This window comes from Pomacea canaliculata, linkage group LG4, assembly GCF_003073045.1.
Source record: "Pomacea canaliculata isolate SZHN2017 linkage group LG4, ASM307304v1, whole genome shotgun sequence".
Lineage (NCBI taxonomy): Eukaryota > Metazoa > Mollusca > Gastropoda > Architaenioglossa > Ampullariidae > Pomacea > Pomacea canaliculata.
In genome coordinates, this window is record NC_037593.1 from 21,622,232 (window position 1) to 21,633,864 (window position 11,633).

Sequence of the window (11,633 nt, forward strand, 5' to 3'; positions counted from 1 at the left end):
ATAGGAATCAGAATAACCTATTCATGAAATCTAGAGATACATCACTGGTGCACCAGAATTTAAGCAGCTGCTCATGTTCTGTTCCTCTGTATGCTAGGATTATTTTATGAATTACCTCTGTAGTCACATGGATTAAAGATGGTTGATTTTTGTGGCTAGGGGGTATCTTATTTTCTGTCAAAGATTTCTGGGAAAAGCACTATAGCTGTCTGGCCTTTTAGGTGGCTGACAATGATGTGCTCTCTAGACACTGAATGGCTACAAACTTGACTAGATAGCAGTTTTCATTGTTTGTTAGGAATGCTATACATAATTGTCTTCACATTCTGTTTGTTACATTTGGTTGGAGTAAGACCATCCAACCCCCACCCAACCTTTGTTTTCTGTGCAAATGATGTAAGCTCTGTTTCCCTACATTCCTGACAAAGTACATAAATAACTAGCATTGCAAGTTGACTCAAATGTGTAAATGTTCGCATCTAGTCCTGATTACTACCGAGATTTGCAGCAGAAATGAAAACTTCGCTTTATTTTCAGCTCGCTTACCACATGACTGATGGTGTTTTCGACAGCCGAATTCGGTTCACTAAGTTACTTTTTTTAGCTGCTACGACGGTCTAAGAATGTCCACGTGGTTTTTATTTTTTTGCACGTGGTATTGTGAGAAGAAATGAGCGTCTGACAGTCACAATAAACATTTAATATCAACGTTAATGTCTTAGAAAAGAAAATATCCCAGAACAAGCTTTGACTTGCTGTCGCCATTGTTTATACATCCGGAGGCCATGACAGTTGCCTTGTGGGATACCCGAGCACAGCCGAAGCGTGTTCGTGTGCCCTATGACCCCGTCTAGGTCGGCATTAGTGAATTCTGATTGGCTATATGCAAAGTATGTTACGCATGCGTCCATATAAGGAAGTTTCCGACCCTTTGTGTCGTCTAGAAAAGAGCTTGTATCATAGCTTGGGGCCTTCTAAGGGTTTTGACCCAGCCTTTGTTTGAAAATTCATGTCCTGACCTTTCGACCGATATACGATGTGACACAGTTGCCCACGTGGCGAGGTGTGTTGCTATGTCTCAAACATTCTCTATTCTCGCTAATTCTGCGCTCGGGAAAAGTAAATAGGATAGAAGTAGATGTTTTCATTGACAAAATAGACATATTTCTAGATTGTTCTATGAAAAACCACTTGGTGAGTGAATAGAACAAAAGATAAACTTTGACATTATGAAGTAATCTGAAAATGGCCAAAATGAAAAATTTTTGACAATTTTTCGACCGGTGTCTGGCCTTAAGCATGCACTAGAATGATGAAGGGCTTGACAGCAGCAGCTAATGTGATGAAGAACATGTTAGCTTGAAGTCTCACGTATATAAAGATGTCTAACATATTCAAGCAGTAAAAATTGTCACCTGTGTCAGCAATAACGCTAACCATGGCCAAAAGGAAAAGCTAGAGAAGTAAAAGCAATTCTCTCTAGAGCCATGGAATGCCCATCCCAACACCTCTGCTTGCTGTCGCAGAAAACAATGTAAAAGTATTGAGTCTTTTGATTGAAGCCTAGGATCAGGAGATGAGAGTGGCTACTGTCCAGAGATGTTCTTACCACAATGGGCTTGCCTGCATTAACCACATCGTTCACTTGAGTCTGATTTAATGTTATTGTGTGCCTGTGCCTCATGAGGTATGGTCGAGTGGAAAATGATGTCACTAAGACCACACTCTGTTCCAGTTGAGTGTGACAAATGTTAATGTCATTGACAAGATTTGAGAAGACAATATCTTGCATGTCTTGCAAACTGACTTCTGCTCTCTTCGAAACAAGATACACATCCTCTGTTTTCGGCACAGTGTAATTTTCAACTGGATTTTTGATTGTGTTATTTCTATGTCTTCCAAAAGTCTCAGGAGTTGCTCTACTCAAAAGTACATCTTGATGGGTCTGTCGTTGCAAGAGGCCGGCAGGATGATGCATATATTTCTGATGTTGGTTATTCAGAACAATGTCTTTTAACGCCTCCAGCTCTTTCCAGACAGAGCTGCCTTCAGCATGAACAGGCATGATAGGATAGCGCGTGCGCAGTACGCCAACGCCTTTAATTTCCGGTAACATTATTCGAACGCCCGAAGCCACAACAGCCTTCACACTACCTTTGCGGTCAAGAACGCCCACTGTACCCTTAACCGTGTCGGCAGGGTCAGGGTTCACTTCTCCTCCCAAAAAAAATTCGGCAGGTGTCTGATAAAAATAGCGATTATTGGTGCCGTTGTAAGCACGTTGCACAGTAGGTTTGCCATCTCTGCCGCCAGCAGTGACCGTCCTTCCAAGATGAGACAGGTTTTCTTCCTTGAAGTGAAGGTCGTAAGGGTTCCAGGAGTGCAGCGGCGTGAGGAAGACCAGCTCCAGGGGCACGGCGTACGTTACGCGTCGCCAGGCGCGCGTGCATGACTTGCTTTCTCGTGCAGCAGCCCTGCACGTCGTGATGGACATAGGGGCCACCCGGGGCTGAGTAGTCTCCGCGACAAACAGGTTTCTGTCAGAGAAGCCGAGGTGGAAAACGCGTTCCCCCATGGCTCCAGCAGCGGAGAGTCTGTACCACCTGTGGTAGTAGCCTGTGTTCAGCGCGCGCTTATTGTTGGCGTTTAGCTTGACATCGCCCAGCACTCTGTCCAGCAGTCGAGCTCCATAGTTGTTGGTCCCTAGTCAATATAACATACATGCACATGAAAGAGAAGCGTTCATCCAACCTGCTTACCAACCGACCAGATAAACCAAGCAAAATATTCTAGTTGATGGTGATGACCACGACAATAATTTATTGAAATAGTGGCGATGAAGAAGGATAGCCCCAGGATGACCACGAAATAGTGACTAGTATTCAGGATGATTGGAAGCTAGACTGACCCGGTATCTGACTCATGATCTTGTCCAGAAGTGACCATTTGAAACTCCTGTCCTGCTTAAGGGTGTTTAGCGTGAATCTTGCAGCTCGTGTCCGCACAAATTCCTTCATGGTAGTCTTGCTTGCTAGCCGCGCGCCCAGGTCATCCACAGGCTGAAGGTCATTTGGGGAAAGGTCAGAGGAAATCGGATGACACAGCACCCTGTAGTTCCAGTGTGCAAGCGTGGGTACTCCTGTGTCGTTGAGGAGTAATGTGGGTAGAAAGGCATAATTCTCATCCTTATGTTTGTCACCCGTGTAAGAAGTGTACCGAATTTTGTCCTGGAAAAAAGAATCCATGATACAATGTCTTCTTCGTCACTAACGGCATCCATTGGAATTGGGTTGCTTAAATTTAATAGGATCTTGTATAGTTTGGCTAAAATAGTACTCACCTGAAGATCTGCCCACTCAACAGCTTCTATGCGATGTCTTCGACTCTGAAACGGCTCTTCCAAAGTGGAGTCAGTTGTCCAGGCTCCCTCCAGGTAACACAGCAATGGTCTAGGACAACAGGATTACAATAGACTGGCTTTGTATATTCTATTACATATTGTGTTTGCAATTCAGAAAGTAGAAACTGCTCTTCATTAACAACCGTGACTGGTTTAAGGTAGTTTCATTTACTGCGCGTGGTGAACACGGCCTGAGTCTCGTCTTGAGCAAATGTCAAAATACTTTACCTAAAGTAGGGCCTGTAGTCTCTTTGTCTGTGATGTTACCATCCTTCCACGCTTTGAACCATTCCCTCATCTCCGCAATTTGCTCTTCCACCGATGCCTTGTCCCTCACACGAGGAGGCACGGGAGGGAAAGGAACGTCGTCTGTGGCGTGGTATACCCTTGTGCTCGCGGGCATGCGCAGGAGGTAGTCATTGTGACGTGTGCGGAAGTGGACGCCATTGAGCACTGCTTCAAACTCCCCGAGACCGCACGTGCGGGGCATGTCTGCGTGGTCATGCATGGCCGCCATGCTGGAGCCGGTGTGTGTATTTGTGAAGTAGGGGCGTGTGCCGTCTCTGGCAAAACGAATCTGCAGAGACCAGCCGCCAGCAAGTGAATCATTCAAATTACATCGCCAGTATTTCAATTTTCTATGTGCAAGCAACCATCTTATAAGATTTGAAACCAAATAATAATAATAATGCAAATCGCATACCCACACTCCTAAGGAGCATACTCTTAGCACTTAAGAACAAGAAAGAAACATGGACAGCATACGAGGGACAGGAAAACAAACAAACAACATATGAACTATAAAACAATAAACAACCGTACTAAACGAAGAATAAAATCAAATACAGAAAACACAAAGAGGAACCAAATAACAAGATCAAGAGCTGAGACTAACATGATATTGCAAAAGGAAGGGTGTGACAAAGGACTAGCATTATGGGAAAGGTTGTTAGGAGTAATGTTTACGGAAGAGGTGTGTTTTCAGTGCACTTTTAAAGGATTCAATAGTGGGTTAGGTGGCGGGTATGGAAAGGGTGAGAGTTTGGCTGGACAATACTAGAAATCCTGTGGCCATATGTTGTTGTTCTGGTGACAAATCTCAATAACATAACCTGTTTCAAACCGGAGTCACCGTCGGATCGCCTTGCTTCCTCCTGCGACAATTGCAACATCATCAAGTGTCGTGTCAACATCTCCACTGTCCGCTCCAACCTGGACAGGCGCTCGCCTTCGTCTTGGCTTTGTGATGACGTCATTGGAGGCCAGAGTGACGTCATTGTGAGGACTGACAGGACCGGTAATAAACTGGTCTTGAGAGAGGAAGGCAGGTCATTAAGGGCAATGTGGCGTCAGCAGAGGGCTTATATACATTTTATAAATGATTTCTATAATATTCATTGCTGTTACCTTAGACAAACCTTTTAAAAACATTTTTAAAATGATTGTCACTAAATGCAAAAGAGTGAAGATAAATAATTAGAATAATAATCTGCGCTGTTTCCGTCGGAAACTTCTACAACGTTTTGACACAAGTACAAGAAAACAAAAAGGTAGACCCAGGGACTATTAAAGCTTAAAATGTTATCCTTTTAAAATAGTCAATTGTCCATACAAACCCTAAAGTCTTCTCATTTAAGCCATTTCCGTGATTCAAAGTCTGTTCAAATCACAACCACCTAGACATGCACTTCAAAGACAAAAACTTCTGCCAGCGAGGATGGTTTAGTAATGGTTGACAATCGTAACTTTTGAGGAGCATCACATGGAGGTGGAGTGAAAAGTCAACCAACCCACACTTTCTGGTATCACAACCAAAATCGTTCGAGCAGCGTACGTTTCAAAAACTCATGATGTAATGGAGTGCTTAGCTCTCTTAGTAGTCACATAATTAAGCTTGTAATAACCGCCATTCGGTATGCGCATTTGGGCTTTGTGTTAATTAGGATAAAAGACTTGACCTTTGACACCAGGTCATTGCAACAGTCACCACGTCTGCTCTCTGTCGGCCAGTAATAATGCGGGGCGGCCTCATATTAAAGACAATAAGACAGCAGGTGGAACAAATATGTAGACGGCCTTAGGAGAGGATGAGATCACAAAAAGGTGGTTTGTGGAGTAAAGACATTTAAGCACATTTCTTTAAATTAAAAATATTTAAGTGATTATGCTGCATGATGTGTGTCTTCGAAGATTTCAAGAAGGCATTTGAATGAGTCATATATGCATATACATATACAGATAATATGTCTCCAGGCACAGAAAGCTATAATTGTTCGAAGAACTTTTTACTGCCAAAGCTTAGAGTGATGCAGAAAACCGAAAGAAATTCATTTATGATTCTAATAAATAAAGCAGAGTGTAGCGATATGTGTGTGTGTGTGGTCGTCGCCGCTACATCTGTCTCTTCCAAGTGAAGGGTTAAAAAAACGAGAGATGTAGTGACGACAGGTAACGATGACGACGATCAGGCAAACATAATTCAGGGATCATGTCTTAACGGACTGCAACTCTAGATGATATTCAGCCTCCAGAATAGCATATATATGTTTGTACAACAGAAAAATGAAGGGGCCTACTAAAATTTTAAAAAGCGACAAATAAAAGTATCACAAGGAGTTAAAAAGAAAACTTACCATGTCTACTGAATCAGTGATGCTGCCTCTTTGATCACTGCTTTCATGTGATGCCTACTTGATCACCACTTTTCTCTAACTCCTACTTGATGGCCGCTCTGTTAGTGTCTGCTGGGAAGACTAGAGTAGCTCTGATGTTTCGTTTCGAGAGTTAAAGGAGGTCTGAAGGAAGACGTTGGGTGGGTGCCGAGCTCCAGCAAACTCGCAAATTACCTGCCGGCGTGACCAATGGTGTGACCAATGCAAATCAAGTCCATCGGCGCCACAGATGCAGAGGACGCTGCCTGCGACTAATTATAAATTCTGGACTATCAGTTGTCAGGAAGTGGATGAGACACGAACCATACCTCTATTCCCTCTCCCAAACCTCCACATCACCAGCCACTCCCCTCGCAACCTGACCAGGCTGGGCCAGGTCAGCTCGTGTTGTTATTGTCCCATGCATGGTCTCTAGACAGGCTCTCCTAATTAGCCAGCCAGAGGTTTGCTTTCGGACCTAACTATCGTGTCAAGAAATTCTGACATACACAGGGACAATAACATCAACATTTCGATCTAAGACCATAGTCACCAGGAAATGCGCGCTCATAGCCACCCATCCATTCATATACACACAATATCTATATATAAAACACATACATATTCCTGAACATGCACTCCTTTCTCTCGCTCCCTCCACCACACACACACAGAGTTCTACCAAGACGAACATTTCTACTGGAATGAGGTTTAGACGCTGTATAACTGGCTGGAAGAAAGTTTGTCTCTTAAACAGTTCAGGCACGTCTTCCTTATTGAAACGACGCCACCAACACCACCACCATCATCCCTGACATTCGTTCTAGTGCTTCTACCACCAACAACAATACCACATTACCACTATTGATACATGTTAAATGTTTTGGTTGAAAGTCAACGATATAAAAAGAAAAAAACTGAAACCTCTATGTATTTTTGAAAATGTATTTGAATTTTCTTGGATGAATCTCTCTTCTCATAAAACACCTTAGTACAAACAAGCACTAGGTCTGCAAGCCTGATTCAGCGGCAAACCAGTGTTTCACACACATCTATCTCAATATTCACACAGTCACAAACAAATGTCACACACAATCACAGAAAATCTTATTCAAAGTTGGATACACATCCAGAGAAATATCTGAAAGATCAAACTTCTCACAACTACTACCCTGAGGTCTAAGGACAGTATGTGGACAGAGGTCAGGATTGTTGTGACTGGCAGAGATGCAGCAACTACACAGGGGCGAAGGAAAAGAGACGAGGAAAGCACCATAGTGGAATGATTTGCACGTGACAAACGTTCCACCTGGAAAACTCTGCAGCAAGCTCCAGAGCATGTCACCGTGAGGAAATGCATGTGAAGACAGGCAAAATTACTGTCAAGAGAGAGAATACAACTTGAAGTTGAGCAGTACACACTCACACATTTTCAAAACAAACCATCGCGTCAACTGTGATCATAAATATGGTATGTTGCACTCAAATCGTGGTATGATAGATTGTTAACATTGATTCCAATGCTTGTCCAGGGCAGTCAGTCCACCACATTGCAATGAACTGGACAGTAAGAGAAACACTGAAATGCGCAGGAGAGTTAGTGTTAACACACTGCATGAAGGAATTAATTCTATGGTCGTAGTCATAAACCAGACTACAGGTCTGCCTCACAGGCTGCATTATATTTATAACACCTGCATACAACCTTAGTAATCTTCCATACGGAACTGACCACTGGACTGCCGTCTTCATCTAAAAACTTTGGGACAACAGCCATGAACAGCAATGTCAGCATGCACGTCTCTGTGATTGTGCATGTGTTCATAACATATAAATTCCTGTCCACAAGACAATGCCAGTAATAAATCTGTCGTGATATTCTCGTCCGCACGGGGAAACAAGAGGGGAATGTCCAGGTGAAGACCAGGGAGCAGCAAGTTAGCCTATTTTAATGCCGTCGTAGTTCAGACCGTTGTTGCTTTGCTTGAAGATGATGACAGCCGGGAAAAGAAAATTGATGCCCCAGTAGTCGCCGAAGACAAGCTCAAACCTTCTCCTGTATGGCATAGTCACCTTCATCTTTGCCTTCCTCACTGCTTCGCTCAGTGTTTTGCCTTGGGCGATGAGACTGTAGACAAAGGACGTGCGGGGTGATACAGGTGGTGGTATGATGTTAGGATCATTTATGAGAACAATACAATAGACAAAGGCCTCAAACAACAAAACCACCACACTAGACAACATCATTGAAGACAGGAAAAGAATAGTGTACCAGTGAAAATCAGTGGGAGTAATGTTTGAGCGATACTGCATGGAGCAAACAGCATTTGAGAGAAATTCGTGTTGTCGACAACGGTATCAAAGTAAAGTGAAGAAGAATGCGAATAAAGAGTTAGCAGACTGGTATACCTTATCGGGTGAGGAAAATAAAGTGAAACATTCTGGTTTAGCAGCTTGCCACTAGTGATACTTATAATTATAGACATGACACAGTAGACAGACGAATAGACAGACGAGGAACGTACGCTAGCTGGGACAGGAAGTACATGTTGCTGACAGGTGCTACGAAGCACAGGGTGTAGGCGTGGAAAGACCAACAGGCCGGTGGTCACGTCCATGGAGCCAGTCAGCACCTGCAGAAAGGTCAAAGGTCAACAGCGCTTTTTTGGTGCCGACATGTCAGCAGGTCCTGAGGATCTGAGGCTGTGGTGCTTGGGCTGTCTAAGCCCAAGGGGCAAGAAAACGGATTCATTAGATTGAGTTTCTTTACTTTCCACAAAATAAGAGCTGTGCGTTAGATTACCTGGTAAAAAAATAAATAATAAATAAGCACTCTCACTGAGCAGGTAAACTAGTCGAGAAAGGATTGCTACTCACCAGGTAAAAAGAATAGGGCAGAAAATATCTCCACAGCGAGGACTGCGAGTCGTGATGGTGGCCGAGCCACGAGAGGGTCATGTAGGCGCCGATGTAACCCACGATGATGCAGTAGCCCGCTAACACCACGAAGTAGCGCTGGTTCCAGTGGCCGATGCACACCCCCATCATGTGACAATGGTGGTCGCGGCGCAGCACGCACACGTTGCAGAACTTGCAGTGGCTGGTCCGCGGAGGTACAAACATCCGGCACCTGCTGCAGTAGTGCCACGGCATGCCGCCCTTCTCACTCACCTCCAGCAGGTGGTGGCCATTGGCCGCAGCACTGGGGTCTGTCCTTTCGGAGGGGTATGGCTGCGACAGCGACTTGTTGGCGCCAAAATGTTCGGCAGGTGTTTCCCCGGAGTAACGAGTGTCGAGATCAGGTCTGTCCCTGCTTGCCACGTATTTGCTGCTGAAGCAGATGGTGCAGAGCCAGTTGGCGCACGTCACTATGCACACGTACACGACGAACACCTTCAGGAAGTACTGAGTCCAGGGGTCGAAACTGGCGAAGATAAACGGCACCAGGTAGTTGAGTGTGACGTACAACTGAGTGACGGCTTGGAATACGAACAAAACGCGCAAAGAGGTCTTGGCGTGGGAGCCATGTGGGGAACCATCTCTGTAGTGTTTTTCCATTTCTCCCTCAAAGTCAACGGCTTTTCCCAGTGATCTTCGATGGGAACTGATGTATAGTTTGTCATGCTTCTGGTCTCAATGCTTCAACAGAGACTCCGTGATGCTGCTGAAGCTGACAGGTCCCCGAGAACGCTTTTATTTCTTCTTAATTCACCTGTTTATGTTATTTGAGGATAACCATTATGTGGTGTTAGTATTAGTGCAAGCCTGGAAATCAGAAATAAAACTAAACAAATCAAAATAGGTGAGACGGTAGGCACCAGGCAGCTCAGACTCAGACAAGGAGCATAATGACAGAAGAGAAGGTGTAATCAGGAGAACGAAGAAGGCAAAACAATTTAACAAAAGACAAGAATCAAAGATTAATTCTAATCCAGTACAATGTTTATAACTTTGAATTATTTTCTGCACTTATGTGTACAAATTGTTCTCAACAAGAAAGTGGTCAGCCTCAGAGACTCAGCCCGAGAAACTCAAATTCCTTTCCTTAGTATAAGCGTGGATGTGTATAGATGGACTGCCGTCTGCCGAGACCAACGCTTAGCTTCTTGCGAAGTTCACCGCTGTTAGTCTCGGCGAGCCAAAACAAAGAATGTGACTAAACCGGAAGCTTTGTAGCCTAATGCCTCGTTTTAGGAGTTAATCTGAAATGTGAATAAACCGGAAGCTTTGTAGCCTAAAAGGCTATAGGAGTTAAATGGAAAACAAATCGTCTGCCAGCAGTCCAGTGATACAAGTTTGTGGTATGAGCAACAGTCCTTACTACAGGCGGATTCTAGCAGTTTATTTTCAGCTGGTTTCATGGGACGTTTTACAGAGCAAAGAACAGTCATCATCTGAGTCACTATTTTCTTCCCTTGCACCTTGAACTCTTGACAATGAACTGCTTTTAGTCCATGAAGTTTAATTAGTTGTAAGATATAGTGCCTACTGTTAATGTGTGAGTAAGCATTTCCTTTGTAACGCGGACACAATGACAACTTACTTCCAATCAGCGGACAAAGTGAGGTGGATCCTCCAGGTAGTTGTAGAGAACTAACCTGCCCACGATTACGATCCCACTGTTCGTCGTCACGTGCACAGGCGAGTCACGCAGTCCACTGTGACCAATGCTGTGTGACTGCGACTGCCAGTGGTGTGTGCTGTGACAAGTCGTGCGGCAACCTGCACGTTCCTTCGCAATGCACACTCGACTGACTTGTCTTGATTAGCTACCCGGCCTCTCCTACCCGAGGACTACAGCTGTCTCAAGACAAGAAACGGCTTCACGCCGCGATCTAGCGCCTCCCAGTGTGAAGAGTGTGTGTGTACCTGTGTACCTGTCAGCCGACACACACGTTGCCAGGGGAGACAGCGGTAAATAATCTGGCTGATCGAGAACTGGCGTGCCCCACGCCTGCCAGGCTTAGAGATCAACTGGTGTGCTAAACCGTTAGACTAGTATAAGATATACTGGTTACCAGAATCCCTTGAAGGAGTTTGAACACACCTCTAGTTCATATTGTTTGCCTACCTATACGTGTTTGTCTGTCTGTCTACGTTCCTGTCTGTGTTTGTGTCTTCTCTCTGTGTTCATAGAAAATTTAGTAAGTAAGTCAATAAGACCGTCGTATATAAAAGGTACACCCAGGAAGCGAAGGAAGTGAGTGAGAGGAAAGAAGATGAAGTGAAGAAAGACATAAATCAGTTACAACATGATAATGCCCGTTAGTGGAGTAACCAGGCCTTGCTAGTGGCAAATGTCATTTATTCATCTCGTCCAGTCACTCCTTTGTAGTATAGTAGTAGTAGGCTGTCATTAGCTCTCTTCCTCATCGTGATTATATATCACAAATAGTTTCCCGTCTGTGAGTGCGTGCAAGCATGGCAACAGATACGTATATATATATACAAATACTCAAGAGCACACGCAGGTGATGAGTTTTGTAAAGGTAGTGTTTGACAGCCTGCACAGTGTCACACACTCAACACCAGCTAATTAGTTTGCCTCGAGATGACATCGCTCCGCCTCACTGCATCTGTGG

The 11,633-nt window shown here is 44.3% G+C and overlaps 1 protein-coding gene across 3 annotated transcripts; it reads right to left on the reverse strand.

Moving 5' to 3' along the window:
• Positions 1–1,299: 1,299 nt before the first annotated feature.
• Positions 1,300–10,892, reverse strand: LOC112562972 (probable protein S-acyltransferase 4). Of its 3 annotated transcripts, XM_025236618.1 has the most exons (7): positions 10,595–10,892; positions 8,929–9,763; positions 8,577–8,684; positions 6,034–8,179; positions 4,513–4,710; positions 3,629–3,977; positions 3,340–3,449 (listed from the first exon to the last, which is right to left on the reverse strand). In XM_025236618.1, the coding sequence occupies exons 2-4, from the start codon at positions 9,607–9,609 to the stop codon at positions 8,096–8,098; spliced, it is 873 nt and encodes a 290-aa protein (XP_025092403.1). In that variant the 5' UTR covers positions 9,610–9,763; positions 10,595–10,892; the 3' UTR covers positions 3,340–3,449; positions 3,629–3,977; positions 4,513–4,710; positions 6,034–8,095. The 3 variants fall into 3 exon arrangements, with proteins under 3 accessions (XP_025092401.1, XP_025092402.1, XP_025092403.1); XM_025236616.1 differs by lacking the exons at positions 8,577–8,684; positions 8,929–9,763; positions 10,595–10,892 and adding exons at positions 1,300–2,703; positions 2,909–3,227 and having other exon boundaries at positions 3,341–3,449; positions 6,034–6,873; XM_025236617.1 differs by lacking the exons at positions 4,513–4,710; positions 6,034–8,179; positions 8,577–8,684; positions 8,929–9,763; positions 10,595–10,892 and adding exons at positions 1,300–2,703; positions 2,909–3,227 and having other exon boundaries at positions 3,341–3,449; positions 3,629–4,100.
• Between the last annotated feature and the right edge of the window lie 741 nt (positions 10,893–11,633).